At 41.2% G+C, this 21,692-nt stretch overlaps 1 protein-coding gene across 2 annotated transcripts in view; it reads right to left on the bottom strand.

Annotated features, from left to right (window-relative positions):
- The window catches only part of epha3 (eph receptor A3), a 259,677-nt gene that overhangs the window by 55,198 nt on the left and 182,787 nt on the right, over positions 1–21,692 (bottom strand). The window contains exons 6-9 of one of the 2 annotated variants that reach the window (XM_068041049.1): positions 13,170–13,294; positions 4,079–4,241; positions 3,609–3,711; positions 1,019–1,086 (exon numbers count right to left, since the gene is read on the bottom strand). In XM_068041049.1, the coding sequence (XP_067897150.1) occupies positions 1,019–1,086; positions 3,609–3,711; positions 4,079–4,241; positions 13,170–13,294 (459 nt within the window). The remainder of the gene's footprint in view (positions 1–1,018; positions 1,087–3,608; positions 3,712–4,078; positions 4,242–13,169; positions 13,295–21,692) is intronic. The other variant, XM_068041050.1, reaches the window with a different exon arrangement.

The raw sequence follows: 21,692 nt of genomic DNA, 5'->3' as shown, positions 1-21,692 counted from the left end.
TTGGCAGTTAACTGTCAGTCACTGTAAACTGGAAAGTTTTAACAATATGTCTCTATTTTCAGCAATACTCAAGTTCTGTACTACTAAACGACTATAATGGAGTATGTTAGGATTTTCTGGATGGATGAACTAAGATGGGCTTAATAGCTATCCTCATGTGTAATTGTCATGTGATTGATTTGCATTATTCGACTCCTGTGGTCCAATACATATTTGCACATTGATGGAATGAGAGTTTTGTCCATTGATATACACCATGGGTTTGCTATTAGACCTTGATGGCTACATTAGTGCCATTAATGAGGCTCTATACCTTTGCAAAGATTGCCATCTATTAAAACAGCTGCTCATTCTTTTCCTGTTGTCTCCTTCCCATGCAGAAAATGATAGTGTTTTCCAGATAAACAATGTATTAGTAACTACAGAAAAATTAATCCAACATGCGTCACCAATGGTGGCCAGGAATGTTCCAGTCATATAAAAATTCAGTGCTCTAGTTACCTTCCCTCAGTTTGGGCAGGGCTTTCTTTGTGGTAAATATTGTCTTGAGATTAAGCTTCAAAGATAATGCAGAAAACTGCTTTGTGAAAAGTCCCTCAAAAATGTAAAACCACATTGCAATAGTATGAGTGAGCTCTCTGAGTGCACCAGTGGGGGATTTCCTCTTATATCACTGTTCAAAAGTAAAATAAAACGGTGCTCCCCATGAGTCCTGAAACAAATTTTCTGAACATAATCAGTGTGGGTGATGGAAGTATTGTACCTTCAAGATATCGTGGATGATTGCTTAGCATGTTTGTATGACTTTCCTTTGAAAGGAAAAAGAGTTTTCATTTATATATCTCCTCTCACATCCTCAGGATGTCCCAAAACACTTCACACCTAATGAAATGTTTTTAAAGTGTAGTCGCTGTTGTAATGCAAGCAAATGAACCAATCAATTAATGCATGAGGTGCTGTCTGACCAGCTGAGCATTTTCAGTTGTTAATTGCAAAGTGTTTGCAGTTCAATACTTACTGTGCCCATTTGGGTAATAAATTCTTTTGTCATCAGAAATATGTTTCGATTTGTTATACCCACAGAATCTGCACAAAAATCAAACAAAATCAAACTCTTTTAGTAATCAAGTGTTTCAATATTTCACTGCACTGAAAGATTATTCTACTTTCATAGGTGTCAAATATTTTATTAATAAGCGTTCCTTTCGCAGAAACGTAAAAAGCTCTCAGCATACTCCAAAACGTAATTCCAGGTATTTTCCCAATTGTTCTTGAAGTCCCCTCATGGTTTATCTCACTGCTACTGGTGATTATTACAGCATGATTCTATACATCTGCAACAAGATCAAACTGTGATTGATTGTTGGCGTAAGGCAACATGTTTTGCTTCATTAGTGAGCTAACACAATGTTGGGAAGTAATTCAATACTTTTTCACTGTATTATTTACTCTTCTCTCCTTTTATTTGATGCTTAATGAATGTTTCTCATCTCTCTTGTTCGAGTAACCTCTGTCCACTTATTAAGACATCTAAGTGGATATATTGGGTTAAAAATCAATGGAGCCGATATCCTGGCATAAGTGCTGGGATGTACCTGCTGGTGATATCTGCCTCTGACCCCAGCAGACTTCGCAGAGAGAGAGAGAGAGAGAGAAAACTTTATTCAAAAGTCAAATCTGTCTCCACATCACTAGGAGCTCATCTCTGGTGCCCCCTCCCCACCAAACCAAACCCCAAAGATTGTGAAGGCCACAGAATGTGACAGAGGCTGCCCGCTCCTTGGGTTGAGTGCTGGGGATACATTACATTGATGGATTGTCCCTTTGTAGGAAGGCCAAGAAGAGTCACAGTGGAAAAACATTTCTTTAGGGGTCCAGGCCTTAACCCAGAACTGGACCCCCAGGTGGGTCTCACTTTTGCCCCTACAGTGGTTGGTACACCTCCTTTCATTAATCACAATAGGCACTGTTGTTTTACTAGGGTAGGACAGAGGAAGCTCAAGTTCCTGGGGTCCCTTTCCCAAGCCCTGAAACCTCCTGTCATGCAGGCCCCCACCTGCCAAGAATGAGGCACATTAATCTTGCCACATGGACATTAAAATTCAAATTGTTGCTGGGAAAACGGGAAGGCCTGTTACAAGGAATTGCCGGTCCTCTGGCCGGAAAGACATTTTTGCCTATTAGCAGACGGTGTTGGAACAAAGGAGCTATCTTCTGCTCCCACACAAGACACAGAAGAGACCTGGTCAAATCAGTTGGTCACATGACCACCTGCTGGCCAACTTGGGGAGCTTTAATTTGTAGAGACAGTGTTTGAACTGGCAGAAAGCTCTTGGCTCCTGGATTAAAAAGAGCCTCTCCTGTCCCCTCCCATCTCTTTCTCACAAGCTTCAGAATCCATTGAAGACACATGAAACCCAAGAGAAAAAAGTCTCCTACAGTGAACAAGGTTTAAGGAGAGTACTGGCCCCCAACGAAAAGCAAGAATTACCTACAAGCAAGGACTCTACAGTGAACTCGAAGAACCCGAACAACTCTTCAGATATTCCCTCAAATCTTTCCACTTTATTTTTTCTTCTGCTCTTTTCTGTCCCTATCTGCATGTGTGTATTGCATAAGCATGCTAGCATGGGTGCATCGTGTATCTGTAGTCATTAACCAAATTAGAGTTTAAGTTTAAATTTTAATAAATTCACTTTTCTTCTTTAAACCTAAGATAGCCTGCTTGTGTTCATTTCTTTGCCTTATAATTGGAAAGTAGTAAACAAGGATTCACCAAGGGGGAGCTCAAAACACAGTGTGTTTAAAATTAAACCCTGTTACAGTAAGACCAGGTAAAGGCTGAGAGGGACCCCGGACACCTTTCTCACCTGGTTGCAACATTCTGATGGGGTGACTTTGCTTGGGGCAGAGGGAAGTTAATTTACTATAGACTTACAATAGCAACTTGATTAATTTGGTACTGTTTATTGGTCCGAAGGTTGTGGGTTCTAGCTCCACTCCTGGGACTTGACCGAACAATCTACATTGACACTTCAGTGCAGAACTGAGGAAGCAATGCACTGCCAGAGATTCTAGCCATCATATGAGATGCTAAACCAAGGCTGTGTTAAGGTGGAGGATAAGGTCCCATGGTACTATTTGAAGAATAGGGCGTTCTCCTAGCGTCCTGCCCAACTTTCATCCTTACTAGAATTCTCCTGAACCTCACCATCCCAAGGTTCAGGCAGTTTGGCGTCAGCCTCAGTTCCTGCCGACATGACTCCTGGACCGAGTTAAAATCGGCGTGTAGGAATGGGAAAATCAGTCAGTTGGTCTGATAATCACTCTCTATAATGAAGAGGAATCATTGCCAATGTAACTTGTTAATATACTATATATACTAATAAACTGAGCTTGGCATTATAACACGACATAATGTATCTATTCCAATAAATATAAATATATCAATTTTTGTGGTTTAATAATCTGTTGGTATTGTACAAAGAGCCATAAACCTTCAATTTCAAAGGAAACTATTTAAGCTGTGGTAAATTACTTCTCACAGGTGCACAGTAAAATTACCTGGGCATTGGTAGTTTTAACATAGAGCATAGTGTAGAACTAACCTCCCAATTATGATGTACATCACCACAGTGAGCAGGACAATGGCTACAGCTGCTGATATGGCAATCATGACGACTTGGCTATTCTCACCGGCAATGGAGAAGGCTGAAACCAAAAGAAAAGGCTTTGTTCTTGGGATGGAATTTATGCAGAACAGAAAAAATGCAAATATTGCAAGAGTGGCTAGCTGGGAAAAATGACAAGGTATTATTCATATTGATGGGTTCAAGTGATATCATAAAGTGTGACAGCATCAACCATTAGATGAACTCTGTGATGAAATTATAGCAACGTAATCATTCCCTAAGCTCATACGCTTCTAAGTGCTCAGCCAATCTCTGTGCTGATAGATTCCAGTAACTTCCCCACAACTGACATTACATGGTTGGGTCTGCAGTTATCTGGCTTCTCTCTCCCATCCTTCTGAAATAATGGAGTGTTTTTCAGTTCAATAAAACTAATGTTCACTTACAGTCAGGACTGGTCTCAAATTCAAATTTGCGGCTGCTAGTCCCATAACCAGCCGCAGTCCGGGCCCTAATCTGGAACATGTAGATGGTCTCAGGTTTCAGTCCATTGATGGTGACATTGGTGCCCTTTGACCTCATGATAGTGTAACTGGTCTCCTGCTCCTGCTTTAAGACAAACAAAAAAGGCACAGAATTTATTACGGTTCAGTTCTTCATTTAAAGCTTGTTCCTCTTTGAGACACTATTTTTTCATCACCAAAATTTGGCTTTTCTTTTCTCCTCTACTTTTTTCCACTTGCTATTCTATTCCCAAAGAAAGGGATTCATACAGGACTATAGCTCCACATGTGATAATGGACCTCCAATCCTATTCTTCATGCATCAGCTTTAGATATGTAAATATTAAAAATGACAACTTGTACTTATATAGCACTTTTAACATAGAAAAACACCCTGAAGTTCTCCACAGAGGTGCAATCAAAAAATGGACCTCTAGCCAAAAAAAGCAGATATTGAGTGGGTTGGTCAAAGATTTTGAGGAGAGAAGAGGAGGGAGGCAAAGAGGTGGAGGCGTTCAGGGAAGGATTAGGGAGGAGGTGATTTAACTATTGTAGTATATTGTAATAGCTGAGCATTTTGTATATGGCGTTCTCTGCTGCCCTCTCTGTTTGCGGACGTGTAAAAGTGGGGGAAGGGGGGGGATCCCCGCCTCTGCATTTTCTCTGACCCCAGGACCCCTGGTCTTTTGGAGTCAAAGTTTAAAGAGGCGGGATCCTGTCCCTTTAAACATTTAATAGGGATAGGGAACCCACCCCCAATCATTGCTGTCCAATCACAGGACCGGTAGCTCAGCAGTATCGGTAGCACCATCAGAAGCAGTGGCCACTGCCGGTACTGCAGAGTGCTTGGACTCAAGGTCCAGCACTGGAACCCCGGAGAAAAGAGGTAGGTTAGGCAGGATCACCGGGGCTGGTCTGGGAAGCCCCAGCGAGGGGGGTGGGCATTAGGTCCAGGGGGCAGAAGATCCCGGCAGGTGCAGTGGATCCTGGGAGGGGGCCCTCCATGCACCATGAATTGCCCACAAAGGAGGCACCCCCCCCCTCCCACACCCGGCCGCAGCGGCCCAACAGCAGCAGGAAGAGTACCTTATTTGGCCTTTGGGTGGGAAGGCTGTCAATCCTGGCATCGGATTCTACGGCGGCCGCTGCCGCTCTAATTCTCCCACCTGCCCACCCCCCCTTCCCCCATCCCTCAGCCCCAGAACCCGATGTCGAGTTGGGAACAAAATCCAGCCTGTAGTCTTACTCAGTTAAATACACAACAACCATGTGGTCCACCACAGTCTGGCCTGAACTGGCTTTACCCAATCCCATACATGTGCACATCATCAGGTATTGGTGAACAGCAACCAGGGGCTGGACACCTTCCTCTCCAAGGCCTTTTGGACATTGAGGCCAGCTGTAATGCTCCTATTGTCAGAGTTGCCTAAACAATAAGATGCTTGGAAAATATACCAAGCTTTGAGGTTAGTTAAAATGCAATTAGGTGCCATGATGGGCACGGAGATATGCTGAGTAACAATTTTTTTTGTTCTTGACTTTATACATGCAGTACCATTTCACAGAACTAAGCTGATTACTGGTCTCAGGAATTTAATTGGTGAAGAAAGCTTAAGGAAATTGAGCTTCTCCTTTAACAAGAAGAGACTTTGAAGTGACTTAAATGAAATTGAGTAAATTACAACAGTGTAGATTCCTACAATACGTGACTACACTTCAACAGTACTTCACTGGCTGTACATTGCTTTGGGATGCCCTGAGGATATGAATGCTATATAAATGCTAGACCAGGGTTCTCCAACCTTTTCGCATGGGGGGCCACATTACAATTTTTACATAGTGGGCTGGTGAGACAATTTTAGAAAGATAAAGGCATTAATCACCACAACAACAAATGTACATTTTGTGAAGAAGTTTTAAATGAGAAGACTAATTTATTGACTTATTTCCTCTATATCATGTCGGACACTGATTTAGTGAAATACCTGGCATTTTTTTGCTTGCACAGGTAGTCAATGTTTGCCCACAGGCCGTATGTTGGACAACCTTGTGCTAGATGTTCTTCATAACTTAAATGATTCTATAAGTTTTCAAACTAATATAGGACATTGAAAAGCTTTAGCATGGTCATAATCATGTCAGCTTTGACTCAGTTGGTAGGGCTGTCACCTGTGAGTCATCAGGGCTGGGATTTTACCAGCCCATTGGAGATGGGCCGAAATACAGGAGGGGTGGTAAAAAGGCGACGGAACCCAACAGGAGAGAAGCCCGATGACTTCTCACCACCATGGGGTATTCCCAGAAGCAGGAATGGCAACAGCTCGGCTGCCCATCAGAGGCCTGATTAGTTGACCCATTAACAGACATTTTACAACCCCGTTAGAACAGCCGCTCCCCCCACCATGTGAGCAGTCCACCAGTTTTATCAAGGCAGCCTCCCAGCAGTTTTCTGGGTGCTCGATGGCCCATGGAAGGCACCCCCCCACCCCCAAAAGGCAATGGCCAGCCCCGCAACTCCAATGTTGCCGCTGGAGAGTTTTCACCCCCCCCCTCCACCCCCGCCCCCCATCGCCATGGCCTGCTGCCTGGCCCTGGCACATTAAAAAAAAAATTACCAGCCCTTCGAGGGTGCCACAACATGGAGAAGCCCTCTCCTTCTCCCTACAGCCTCAGCAATGGCCACTTCAATCAGCATTGCTGAGGCTGCAGAACTGCCAGGCCTTTGATTGGCCCAGCAGTTCGGAGAGGCAGGCCGCTGTCCTTAATTGGATGGTGGCTTCTTAATTGGCTGCTGCTGGTAAAATCCCCTATGCAGTCCCGCCATTTGCCCACACAGGCTAGGGTCCCGCATTTGGTCCCGGTGGTGGGCCCCACGACAGCCAATAAAATTCCGACCAAGGTTCTGGGTTCAAGTCCCATTCTCGAACTTGAGCAGAAAAATCAAAACTGACACTCCAGTGCAGTACTGGGGAAGCGCTGTACTGCCAGAGGTGCCGTCTTTCAGATAAGACATTAAACCGCAGCCTTGTCTGTCCTCTCAAGTGGATGTAAAAGTTCCCAGGGCACTATTTCGAAGAGTTATCCATGAATGTCCTGTCCTATATTTATCCCTCATTCAACATCACAAAAACAGCTCATCTGTCATCATCACATTGCTGTTTGTGAGAGCTTGCTGTGCACAAATTGGCTGCTGCGTTTTCCACATTACAACAGTGACTACACTTCAAAAGTATCTCATTTGCTGTAATGCACTTTGAGACACTGGTGGTCATGAAAAATGCAAGACTTTTTTTTTTCTTTTTATCTATTGCTGATTTTACAATCTCCCCGAGCACAGGCAATGATGACAGGTACTGGAGGGTTCTATTCAGTCAGGAGCTGTGGGAAAATAAGGACCTATTTCTGTTGCCAGTTCTAGGTTGGTCAGGGGCCTTATTTGAATCATGTACTTTCCTTAGCCAAAACAGTAATCCATCCCCTAGGAGTGACATTCCTCACTCTAATGAATACAAAACAATCCCTGCAAAAAAAACAACTAAAGGATTTCAGATAACATCTTTTTGTTGGGTCCTTCTAAAATGAACTGGCACAAACTATGACAGTTGCATGAATATGTTGAGGACATAGGATAGTACCAGTTTAGTTCCGTTCAAGTCCTACTCTAAGACTTGAGCATGTAATCTAGGGTGACATGTCAGCGCTTTACTGAGGGATTCCTGTATAGTCAGAACTGCTGCCCTTTCAGGTGAGATGAGGTGAATGTCTGACTGTTAAGGTGAAAGTAAAAGATCCCATAGTACTAGTAAAAGAAGAGCAGGGAGTTTTCCCTGTGTTCTAGACAACATTCCTCCAAAGAAAAAGTAGATTAGCTAGTATTATCTAATATGTTGGTTGTGTGCAATTGGTTGCTCTATTTGCCTATGTAACAATTGTGACCACATTTCAGTAATTTATTGGCATTGAAGCACTTTCAGATATTCTAAGGACATCAGAAGGTGCCTTATAAATGAAAATTCTTTCTTGCAGTGCGAAGTGCATGGAAACTCGACATTTAGTGTAGTCATCACATATCTTTGGAATGTTCTGAGGGTAGCTGCCATATGGTACTTACCGCATTTAGTGATATGTTTTAGCTATTGTGACTGTTTGGAGTGCAATATAAACATCACAATTTTCAGCTTCTGTGAACTGCACTTTGTATCTTTAGATGGTAACACTTTACTTTAGATTCCAGAAATAACAAACAGTAAGATTTGATCTTAAGCGAATGCACTGAGGGCCTCTGATGCCATTAGACATGAGAGCAAGTATGTATAAACCTAATTAGAACCTACAGATTCTGCAACAATCTTGCACATTTGTTAGTTTTTAATGAACACAAGTAATTTATTTTGAATTCTTGTCATTTCTATCTTGGACCTTGGGTTCCCTCATTGATCTTGGGAGAAATTTGATGATGCTGTAAATAACAGCAAGAATAAGACTTTGAGAATGTTTTAGCAACACTGTTGTAATAATGATTAAATAATTCTGAAGGAGGGGAAAAGATATGGCGGACAATGCAGCTGTTCCTCATGCCCAAGATGTGCCTAGCAGTGCCAACCCTTCAGGAATTAAACGATAAACTGCTGTAAGTAATCCAGGGGAAGAATAATAGGGATATTAAAAAAATGGTGTAGGGTGTTTTTATTTTCTTGTTAGCTATAAAAATACTCAAAATGGGGGAAAAGGTATGAAAACCTCCAGGAATGTGTCCAACTAGAGTTGGAAACCCTAGGCATGCCTGTGCCCCCACAGAGCTGCCATCACCCCACAAAGCAAGGCCAGTTTATTAGCACAGTTTTTACAGTGTTCACAGCTCAGGTGCATTGGCAGAGCACTGGGACCATGGGGCAAGATATTAGGCACCCCAAGGTGAAAGGGCTGCCGGCAACTCTTAGATGGGTCCCTGATCATTTTATTTTTCCATCTAAAATGTTGCAGGGGGAAGATACTATGGTTGGGCTTTGAAAGTAATGGAGAATGAGGTTTTTGTTTTACTTGTTTATGGAGATGTGGGTGTCACTGGCCAGGCCAGCATTTATTGCCCATCCCTCATGGCCCAATGGAAGGTGGTGGTGAGATGCCTTTTTGAACTGCTGCAGTCCATGTGGGGTCGGTACACCTACAGTGCTGTTAGGAAGGGAGTTCCAGGATTTTGACCCAGTGACAGTGAAGGAATGATGACGTAGTTCCAGGTCAGGATGGGAACTTGGAGGGGAACTTGCAGATGGTGGTGCTCCCATGCATTCGCTGCCCTTTCCTTCTAGGTGGTAGAGGTTGCAGGTTTGGAAGGTGCTGTCTAGCACCCTTGCTGCATTGCTGCAGTGCATCTTGTAGATGGTACGCACTGCTGCCACTGTGTGTCAGTGGTGGAGGGAGTAAATGTTTGTAGATGGGGTGCCAATCAAGCGGGCTGCTTTGTCCTGGATGGTGTCGAGCTTCTTGAGTGTTGTTGGAGCTGCACACATCCAGGCAAGTGGGCAGTATTCCATCACACTCCTGACTTGTGCCTTGTAGATGGTGGACAGGTTTTGGAGAGTCAGGAGGTGAGTTACTTGCCGCATGATTCCTGGCCTTTGACCTACTCTTGTAGCCACGGTATTTATATGGCTACTCCAGTTCAGTATCTGGTCAATGGAAACCCCCAGGATGTTGATAGTGGGGGATTCAGTGATGGTAATGCCATTGAATATCAAGGGGAGATGGTTAGATTCTTTCTTGTTGGAGCTAGTCATTGCCTGGCACTTGTGCCCTGCCACAATGGGTAAAAAGGCCAGCTAGCAAAACAGAACTTGAATGTAATTGCTGGAGTCCCGTGAAGTGCCAGTTACAAATGAATGCTAAGCGTGTGGTGCGCTAAGTAATAAATTCAGCCGCATTGTGAGAAGAAATCCTAATTTTCATAAAAGCACATCAGCAGGTGCAGCCATTTTACATCACTTTATCAACCTCTACTTCTATGTTCACTATTTCTAGTGATGTTAAATTGATACTTTCATAATTCTGTTAGTACTGGTGAGCAGATGGAACCTTCCTGCAGTGTTTATGAATTTACTAAAATGGCACGTAGAGGAAATTTTCCCTCACTGAGTATTTCCGTTAGTGGCAGTTGAGCAAGTAATTTCAGAGCAGGGCTGTTTCTTTTAAAATTACATGTTTAAATAAAGAAGGCTTTACAACATTTACTTTGGGCAGGGCCAACAAACAAAAAAGTGGCATTTTTGAAATAAAACAGCAAGAGTGAAAATACAAAGCTGCTTTGTCAGCACTTATAAAGAGAAAAAGGCAGGTTAATGTTCACCAGAACTCAAATTTATTTATTTAGTTCTGATGAAAGGTCATCGACTTGAAATGTTAAATTTGTTTTTCAACTGTGGCTCAGTGGGTAGCACTCTCTCCTTTGAGTCAGAAGGTTGTTGGGGGTTCAATTTCCGCTCCAGAGATTTGAGCACAAAAATCTAGGTTGTTGCTCCAGTGCAGAAGAGGGAGTGCTGCACTGTCAGTGATGCCATCTTTCAGATGAGGCACTTAACCAAGCCTTTGTCTGCTCTCCCAGGTGGACATAAAACATCTCATGCCACTATTACAAAGAAAAAGGGAGTTATCCCCCATCTCCTGGCCAATATTTAATCGTCAATCAGCAACACTAGAACAGATTATCTGGTCATTATAACTTTGCTGTTTGTGGAAGTTGCTGTGTACAAATTGGTTGCCACATTTCCTACAGTACAACAGGGACTTCAAAATACTTCATTGGCTATAAAGTACTTTAGGACAACCTGTGGTTGTGAAAGGTGCTGTAATACAAGTTTTCCTTTTCTCCTCAGATGCTGCCTATTTCCAGTATTTTCTATTTTTATTTCAGATTTTCAGCATCTGCAGTATTTTGTTTGTATCATATTTATTCATAGTATTCCTGTACAGTTCAATACGATTGCTCAGTTTTTATTTTATTCGTTCATGGGATGTGAGCATCGCTAGCAAAGCCAGTATTGATTGTCCATCCCTAATTGCCCTCAACAAAGTGGTGGTGAGCTGCCTTCTTGAACCATTGCACTCCATCTGGTGTAGGTACACCCACAGTATTTACTTTATAGTTACAATATTCCAGAATCTCCTTTACGGATTGTTACTCCTGTATGAAGCTACTGAGGTTGGATGTTTTTCAAATGCATTTTGCATGCGACATTATGTATTAGCTATGGGACAGTGTGACATACTAAGCTGAGGAGGAACGATGAGTGCAGTTATGGCAGAAACATTGCGATGAACAATGTGTACTTTATGGCTGGATATTGGTATCATTAAAATATCATAGAACATGTCTCAGTTGGTAAAAGACCTGGTTGAAGGCGAAAGCTGAAATAGTGGGACTGTGTAATGAAGAGCTGAACAGAAAAATGACAATGGATAGACAGCTGTGGGAGTGGAAAGAAGGAAGAGAATAATTGTGAGGTCTTGTGGCATCATGGGCAGTGTAGCTATGGTGACTGACAAACCTTTATACTGCACATTGATTAATTGCAGTTCTTCAAATTACAAGTTATCCCTTTGTATTTGCATTACAATATTAATTGTCAAACTACAAGCAAAATGTTTGCCTTCTAATTACATTGCTACTCATAAATTCCAAGGTAAAATGCTACCCTTGAGATCTGAAGCTTGGTACTGAATCCTTAAAACAAGACACAATCTTAAAACAAGACACCTGTGTAAGTTAAAAAGGAAGCAATCTATTTAGTATGCTAAGAACAAGAGAGCAGGAGCAGCAGAATAAGCCAATTGGATTCATCAAGCTGTTGAACAACAATTTACTCTGTGTCTGTGTGTAGCAAAATTGTACATGCATTTCTAGAGTATGCAGTTATGATTTGGCTGCATACAGCATGCAAAGGAAATTCTTCCCCCCCACAATTTGCTGAATTTTATTCGGGCGCCACACGATATTTTGTGCAGGGGCTCATTTAAATAGAGGGCAGGAGCGGCCGCCCCCGATGTCGTAAGGGAGCGGCCGCCCCGTCCCCAGCAATGACGTCCGGCGCCAATTTTAAAGGGCTTCAAGCCCTTTAGTAACATTTTAAAAGTTAAAGGTCCCAATCTCTGGGAAATGAAAATTAATTTAAATTTCAACTCTAAATTCCATCTCCCAATGGGTCATATATATATTAATTGTCCTCTCTCCCCATAATAAACTTTTACAAGTATGCAGAACTTTTCCCCCTGAAATTAGTTCCCTTTGACTCTCAACCCCTTCCCACCATCCCCACATCCAATTAAAATTGATTTCCCCACTCCTCCACCCCTCCCACCCTGAAAATTCTATTGCTCCCCCCTCCCCACCAGGTTCTCACCCAGAAGCCATGCAGAGTTCCGAAGGCATGCGAAGCACGATCGGCAGGCGTAATATCGGAGTGGGACAGCCACCGCCTGCAGGTAGATTAATTTGAATTTCACTAGGCCTCATTTTAATTTGGAGATGAAGGACCCGCCGCCTGGCGATGGCCGGGGGTGGGGGGGCCGCACCGAGGGCCCGCTGCTGCCGTTAATATGTGGCTGGCACTTCTCGATGTCGTGGGTCAAGGTGGGCCTCTTCCTGCAGAATTTTACCGGCCCCTGCGCCATGACCTGTGGCGTCGAGGGGCCATTAAAATTCAACCCATTGAGTCTAGCAGACTGGCACGCAGGCCCAGGTCATTCCTTCCCACTGATTCCCTATCCTCAACACCCACAGTCAATGTGTCACTGCCTCATCTTATGAACGTTTTGGGAAATCAGACCAAATGTTTCAAACCAAAACATTCTTAGCGAAAGCTGATCAAAACCAAAGTACAGCTCTGGCTCCAAAGCATATCTGTGTCCATGAGACAAATTAGTTGCAGGAACTCCAGAAGAAATGGCTGCCGTTCGAATGTTGAGAGATAATTTCCAACCTGCTTTTCAGTCATTTTTATTTCGGATTGTTAAACACTCCGCTTTTTATTTACTTTCCCACCTTCTCGTAGAACTTGACCTCGTAGTCTAATATGATCCCGTTAGGATGTTCTGGTTCTTGCCAAGAGAGAGAAATGCTGTTTCTGGATGTCCGGTCCTTCTTAATGACAGTGACCAGAGATGGAGCTGAAAAAGAGCAAATTACAATTGAAGAACATTTTGCAACAACCTATGCCAACTGGAATCATTTCCATCCAAAGCAGTCTCTAATGAATGCTGTCCCTGTGCAGGACTGAGCAGCTGGAAACACGGTCTTTGAACACATCTTGGAAATGATAACTTTAACAAAAGATTAACCTGAATTCACAATGTTTAGGCCCCTTCAAGTGAAGACTACCACAACCATGAGTAATCTGTCACAATCCTTAATCTAGCGACTGGTGAGTATCTGGATCGAGAAATACACAGGTATTGCATGTCAGCCTAAAGCTTTGCCAAAGTTATACATGGCTCACAAATGTTTTACAATTACAGTCCATCCCTGTTAAGCAAATAGCTGACATTTATCAACACTGAATCACAAAATCATGGTAAAACATTGTGTCTTGCATAATTCTAATCTTATTCCACAACGGGGTTTCATATAAAGTGTTTGTTATTCTTAAAGGGATTGCTGGTCAGGCCCAATTCTTACAATAGACAGCAAGAGCCTGTACTGATAGAGGATGTGCTAGGGCTATGCTTCAGCAGATACCACATCGACCCTCATATTAATTTAAAAAACAATTTTTTTCTTCAACTTAAAAGTTTATCTTTCTTCCGCATGTTGGGGGATAGTTTCCTGAGGGTCAGCAGCTCTCTTCTACAAGTTAAATGTTCTTCCTCTGTGACTATTGGCAGGCTAATCAAATATGGGTCTCAACAATTTCTTTATCCAACATTCACACTTCATTTTGAGGAATTGTTGGATGCTGATCAACTGCAGAGACTTGGATTGCTTTTTTCTTGCCATTCCCTAGTCTGGGAACACGAAGTCAATTTGATTATTCCCATTGCTGCAGTGGCTGAGATCAGCTAACTCAGAAAAGACCAAGGAGCTAATCTGAGACTTGCCGGACTTGAATGGATCAGTCCAAAGCATGCAGTGCATTTCCCCAATGAGCAACCAGTGAAACCCCAAGGTAAGCATTTTCAATTCATTTTTTTTTAAGCTTTTCTAAAAACTAAAATAACCCAATAATCTTCCAGTGTTGTGCTCCTGGCAGAATGCCTCACCTACTGGCAGCACATATCAGAAATACCAGTGCACGCATCACCATTTTCCAACCATTACATAGAACTACATAGAATTTACAACACAGAACCAGGTCATCCAGCCCAACAGATCTTGGCTGGTGTTTAGATCCTACACGAGCCTCCTCCTACTCTAATTGCCTCTTCCCACCCAGCTCCAAAACCCCTCTATTGCCTTCGCCCTCAAGTATGCATCAAGCCTCCCCTCAAATGCATCAATGCTATCTCCTTCAACTATTCCATGAGGCTGGAAGCGTCATACTCTCACCACTCTGTACAAAGGAGGTCCTCCTAAATGTTTTACTTGATCTATAAATGACTATCTTGTATTTATGTCCCTTGGTTCTGGACTCACACAGAAGTTTCTCCACATGCAGCCTATCAAACTCCTTCATAATTTTAAAGACCTCAATCAGGTGTCTTCTTAATTTTCTCTTTTCCAGGCAAAAGGGTCCCAGCCTGTTTAATCATTCCTGATAGTTGCATCCTTTCAATTCTGGAAATACCCTTGCAAACCTTCAACCTTTTAATTTAGCTCCTAGATCCTCGCCTTCCCTCATCAGGGTCTGCTCCCTGGTTTTTCTTATATTGTTGGTGCTGACATGGACCATGACAACTGTTCTTTTTGCTGCCCTTGCTAGTATTTTTCCAGCTGTTTCAAAATATCCCTTATCCTTTAATTCAGGAATCCTCTGAGATGACAACCTTTCTATCCTGCTTGGAAAATCATGCATAGCGTGTACCCAAACTTCAGATATGTGCGATCAGTTGGTGAGACTCTCTGCCGGAAGCCTGATGTCGGAAATTAAACCTAATAAATTTGTAGCGCTAGAAGAGATTGTGATGAAAAATCATCACTGATTATTGCTTTTTATCCTTTGTGTGCAAAAGAGCAAAGTGACTTATAAGTAACACTGCTGTGACAATATTGCTCTTGTAACTTGCCGTATGCTGGTTGGTTAATGGTGCAACAGGAATCTTGAGGCAAGCAACATTGTTTCATCTTGCAGGGCAACAGGACGGAATATAGTAGGCATTGAGAAAATAGTTTGGGGTTCTTGATTTCCTTTGAACAAACAGAAATATTCATCTAAGTGGAGCTGACTCTATATAGACCACTCTTTTACAGCCGCATCAGCACACTGCAAATATGCAGAGAACTGTTTGTTTGTCCTATTTTTAGAATAAATAGCAGCTTAGTCACTGTCAGTACAGGAGGCACAAGGTAGTAAAGACAGAGCATCTCTTCCCAGAGATACCTTCAGGTTGTTAATAATTAACTTGCTTACACTAGGAAATCCCAATCATGTTACTCCAGAATCATTACGGTGACTTACATTACACTCACCTCTACCTTAGGTTTGTGGACCTGACACACTCCAAGTATGCATCATGCAAAAGTTGAGAATGTCAGGTATTTTTTGTTAGTGATTTATATATTTTCTAAAGCTCTTGTATTCATTCTGATATGAATAAATACTGATGCTTTCATCACCAGCACAGCTAGCCCTCTTTTCTGATCTCGATTCCTGTGTTGCAGTGAATGGACGTGCACATTCTTCAGTGTACATAACTCTGAGGCAAACCAGATGTGGGTGAATTGTCAGCTTGTAGCAGTTATGTATTAGAACCTGATTAACGCATGTGTTTTCCTTGGGGCAGAATGGGATCGAGAATGGGATTGAGATAGATTGCTGTGAATATTACTTTGCAGTTGGCTATGTGGCACCTGGAGTTTGAAATTTTACTCCAAATTAAGTTGGAAATAAGGAACTCTGCATTGGTGTTTGGAATTTTGAAGGCTCTATATCTGGGAAGGGGGATTTCCTATATCAGCCTCATGTGAGCTATCATAGTTACTTTGTCACCCCACTTCAACCCTAAACTTTCAAAACAAATAGATGACTTGCACATGAAGCCCATCTGGACCACTGGAAATGTGGTATGAAATGAGTTGCTAATCCTGAACAGAGGTTTCAGAGATTTGTGGCATATTTATTCAAGCCACAACACATTATTATGGTGTTTTTTGCACGATTTACTAATTTAACAGCAATATGTGGATAAACAGAACCACATGGTGTCATCATTGAGCATCACCTCCAATAGTTTTAATCACAGCACTGTGACAAAGTTTAAACATCAACATATGAGCAAACCTTCGGGCAAGAGTCTTTTGTGGAAGAATCAGTGAAAATGTAAAAGCTTTGAGCACGTGTAGCATAGACAATCCTAGAAGATTAATAATTTAGTCTTCTCATGTAAGTCATCTGATTGGACAGATATGATTGGAGGTTACTTCAAAATACCAGCAAAGCATTTCTTTTTTCTCAGCGTTTGCCAATCAAGACAAGGATGTAGGTTTAATTGGTAAGGTTTCTATTTGCCTGCAGTGCTCAGTCTTATAAAGTATGAAATAGTTATTGTTGGAATTTGTTGCTGCAGAATTAGATATCCGTATTCTGCAGTCATTTCCTGATAATTGTGGAAGTAATTGAGAAAACATGAACCACTTAACATGGTCAAAGTTTTTAAAATGTGTTGTTTTATTATTCTAGAGAAGTAAGTGATAATTTCATTGTCTGGGAACATGCTGACTGCAGTGATAATGGTTCATTACTCCTTGCTACTAGTGTACAGCATGCAATCCTTTCCAGACATTTTTCACAGTAAACACACTTAATAAACAGAATTTGTCCATGGAAACAATTCGCTCCACATAACATCACCATGACGATATATCATTTAAAAAAGCATTTGCTAATATTTGAACTTTGAAATTTGTAGTGGTTTTCTTCAGAATTCTAACACTGAATTGTTTAGTTTTATCAAATCTTGTTCAGGAGGACAGGCTACTAGGTATAATGCAAGAAATATATTCAACTATTTGACTGATGTACTATATACTGGTACATCCTGTTTCATGACAGGTATTTCTACACTGCTTATGTCTAACATAAATAAACTGTAATATATATTAGTTTTTATTTGTCGAGCCCTCTATGAAGATGTTTAAACATCAGTAATGATGTTTATTTTCAGAGTGTATCCCTTTTTTCAGGAAGTGGTGCATCTCACTCTGACACATAGGAATAAAGTGTTTTTTTTTAATTTTGGAAATCTGGGTTTCCTGCATTCTTAGCTCTATAATTACATTTGGTGAGGAAATAGGAAGTAGTGGACACAATCTGCAATGTCTGTGCTTAAGACAATAGCTAACAGTTTTAAAGTTATGAAATACAACTCTAAAAGTGCAATTGTAAAATCCATATTAGAAAGCATATAAATCATACCCCTTTTTTGTACCTATCATTTTGGTTAAAAGAAAATGTATCTATCGAAAAAGTCAAGAACAGGAAAGACCTTGCCCCTCAAATATGTCTCTATTTCTATATGTAGCTACTGGTTTATTTATATGTGGCAGAAACTGTACTTTGTGATATTAGTACTGAAAGTGTTAACGTGCATTTGAAATGTCTCTTGTGAACATAGGAAGTAAAACAAAGAGGTTCACGCAGTATTTAATACAATGTAATTTCAACCACAGAGCTGTACATAGCACAGGAGTAAGACATTTGGCCCAACATGTCTGTGCTGACTGCTTCGTAAAGCAATCCAAAACTACCCCACTCTGTCCCACAGCTGTCTGTCTTCCTCCTTTTTAAATGTTTCTTCTCTTAAAAGATGGTTGGTCTCTGTCTCATCGACTCCCTGTGGTGAAGCTCCAACAGTTCTCGACATAATGAACTTTCTTCTTGTCTCTCTCCACATTCTCTTTGTGATAATTTTATATTGCCAAGTCCTCATTACTGACTCTGTTACATCTCCCCGACCTTTTCTGCCTCAATATCTCAAGTCTCCCCTCATCACAATAATTTCTCATCCCTGGTTTCATCCTGGTGAATTTACACAGTGTTTTCTTGATGATTTTAACATCCATTCTAGAATAGGTAATTAAAACTGTACACCGTCAGGACCATTTTGACTTTTGGACGCCTGACAACAACTTGCATTTATATAGCACCTTTAACATTGCAAAACATCCCAAGGTGCTTCGCAGGAACATTGTCAAATAAAGTTTGACACACAGCTGCATAAGCAGATATTAGAACAGATGCCCAAAAGCTTAGTCAAAGAGGTAGGTTTTAAGAAGCATCATAAAGAAGGAAAGAGAGATAGAAAAACAAAGAGGTTTGGGGAGGGAATTCCAAACCTTCGAGCCCAGGCAGCAGAAGGCACGGTGAAGAGACCGCTACGATTATGGTCCTGGCTTTGTTTGAACTTAATAATGAGCTGTGGATGCCAAACAGGCATCTCAGTACAGCATACCAGTCTTCAGGGTGCAGGTAGAGGCCGCACCTGGGTTTTTTTTTAATGCAAAATGGACATCGAGAGCAACTCCACGTTGAGATAAATGCAAACCATAAAACTTACCTGTTCTTCAGCAGCCTTCAGTGGTCATTTTAAGAACCACTAATTAGATCAACATCAAGCAAGAAAAACTAAGCCAAGCATGTCGGGCACACATTCTGCCCAGCTTTTGCCAAAATTGGCATCCGGCTCTTGAAAACAATCATTAAGTGTCTGATTAGCATATTAAATTTGGCACCCGGAGTATCAGGAGATGGTTTGAGCACAGGAGACTGCGTCCAGAAATTGCTCTCCTCAGAGTCCATTTTGTGACTGGGACCAATTTTCTGCTACGTCTGGCAGAGTATACTATACAGTTTACATTGATGAAAAGCAAAAACTAGTTTGCATAACACAATATACACGATATAGTTAGCCTAGTAAATCCACAGAAAAGCAATTTACTTTGGGTATTTGGATTATTTTGAGCAAAGCTGCTTATTTATCTTTTAAATGGTCATCGAAGCTGCTTTGCATGAACACAAATGATAGATGTGTTTAATATAATTGCAGCCCTTCCTTGTCTTTACCTTTTCATATCTGTAAAGTTGTCTTACTTTGGTGAAAGTAAAGAATCATAATTGAAGAACTAACACCTCGGGGAAGGCAGCTGATGAAAGAAAACGCAACATTTCAAATGCAGTAAATTTTCTCAAAGCGAAAAGGATTAAGCTCTTTGTACTAACACAAAAAACAACTTATGGATGGCCTAACATTAAACTTATCCCCCTGCTAAGCTTATCCCTTCATTAAATATATGCCTGTTAAGCTTATACTCCCATCAAGCCCATTTTTCTATTGAGCTTATCCTCTGTTACTCTCTATCCCTTTTCTATGCCTATTAAGCCTATCTATAAATTTAACACTTTGATAAGTTGAACCCTCTGTTAAGTTTAAAAGGCAGTCTGATGCTGTCCCTTTATGGTAAACACAACACAGCAATTTTTCCAATTACTTTTCATCATGAAATACACTTTGGATTTACTTTTAAAACATTCTTCCAATATAACTATACATAAGTAAATTAAGCAATATTTCTCCCATTGTCATCACACAAAATATTACTTGTCTTTTTTTGTTATATAAGGCTTCCCTTGGCTTGGGAGGTTAATAATGAAGCCTTAATATATCAGTGACCTTTCAGCTAACCTACAATTTTTATAGGTGATTGCTGAAACTGGAAAGTGGGCAATTAGAGAATTGGGAAAAGGAAGCTCACTGAGAACAGGAAGCTTTCCACAATAGTTTAAATGTCAAAGGTTAAATTGGGAGCATTGATCCAGAAATGAAGTTGAGGAGGCATCATCCTCTGTTATCTCTCTGTCACTGACAAACAACCATAAACCTTAGCAATGTTCACAGTAACAGCATATAACACTGTTACATTCAGCATCCAATTCTTAAAAAAACTTCAAAACAAAGAAACCTGCATTTATATAAGGTCTTTCACAATCTCAGAATGTCCCAAAGCACTGTACAGCCAGTGAGACATTTTTACAGTGCAGTCAGTGTTGTAACATAGGGAAATGCAGTAGCCAATTTATGCACAACAAACTCCCACAAACAACAGTGAAATAAGTGACCAGATAATCTGTTTTTTTTTAAAGTGATGCAGGTTGAGGGATGACCATTAGCCAGGATACCCAGGCGAACTCCCTGCTCTTCTTCAAATGAAATCATCCCATGTTTTAAATTTTCTTCTATCTATAGCGGCTGATTCTTTCTGGGGTGCAGTTCCACATAGGAGCCCTGTGGTACCTCACAACTTCATATATGAGGCTAAACAGTGAGCGCCAACAGACTATTTCATTGTGTAAGGCATCACAGATGAGACCAATCCTATTCTCTCAAGACATGGGGCAATGAATATATTATGTGTTATGTGTTAAGTTCCACTTGTACAAATAAGTCTTCACACCTGTATCCATGGGGATCCTTGCAACACAGCTGTGAGGTATTAACACGAGAACAGGGCTGCCGCAACTGCTGTGGGAGTCTACAATCAGGAAGGGAGGTGAGCACTGTCTTGAGTGAAGGGGGTTGTTATTATCTGGGGAAGAAAGGTACAGACTCACGATTCATCAACCCTTGTGCCTTTTTTTTTAAATAGTAAAATGAGCTGACAGGAATGGAATTTATAGAATTTAAAACCATTAGTTTGCTTGTTGGTAAAAGGAGGCACAAAATCCTTTCATGCTGGTGTGTGTGTGTGCCTGACTTAGAGACAAGGCAGTTTCCATACCTTTATATTAGGTATGGTTATACTAGGTTTGTTTTTTTAATATCATCTACATGCTTGGAACTATATTACATTTCATCAAGAACTAGCAAAGCATTTGTCATACTTTTTCTCTTATAGTTTCCTGATGTGGCCTCTGCTTGCCCCTCACCATCCGTGCCCCGCGCCCCGTCTCCAGGGAGATAAAAAAGTTTAGATTTAAAAGACTAACAATGGTACAAATCGCAGACCATAAATTTAAATTATTAATGATCCACCAAGAAGATGTTTTGTACATTGGCAACCATTGCAGAGAGTCGATAGGAGACATTCTTTCTTTCCCCTAACATTTTGTAGCTCAAGTACAATAGTATTCACTGGGGCTGTATTAATCAATTATGGACAAATTTTACTAATACTTGGATAAATGCTCATAAGAGAACATTGACATCGAACACTCATGTAAGCAGGTTGATGTAAGAAAAGCTTATTTTAGATGTTGCTGAGGTCTTGTAAACTTAAGTAGTGTTCTCTAAATCACCCTGAAGACAATCCATACTAATTATACGGACTTTGTTTATTGTCATTCCGTGAGTGCAAAACTCCCAGAGTCAGTGCCACGAACTTTGATGCAGTTCAAGAATAAAATAATTGTGTATCTTG

The sequence above is a fragment of the Heterodontus francisci genome, chromosome 10 (genome assembly GCF_036365525.1).
Source record: "Heterodontus francisci isolate sHetFra1 chromosome 10, sHetFra1.hap1, whole genome shotgun sequence".
NCBI lineage: Eukaryota > Metazoa > Chordata > Chondrichthyes > Heterodontiformes > Heterodontidae > Heterodontus > Heterodontus francisci.
The sequence above is the reverse complement of the archived record's forward strand: the minus strand, read 5'-3'. Positions and strand labels throughout refer to the sequence as shown.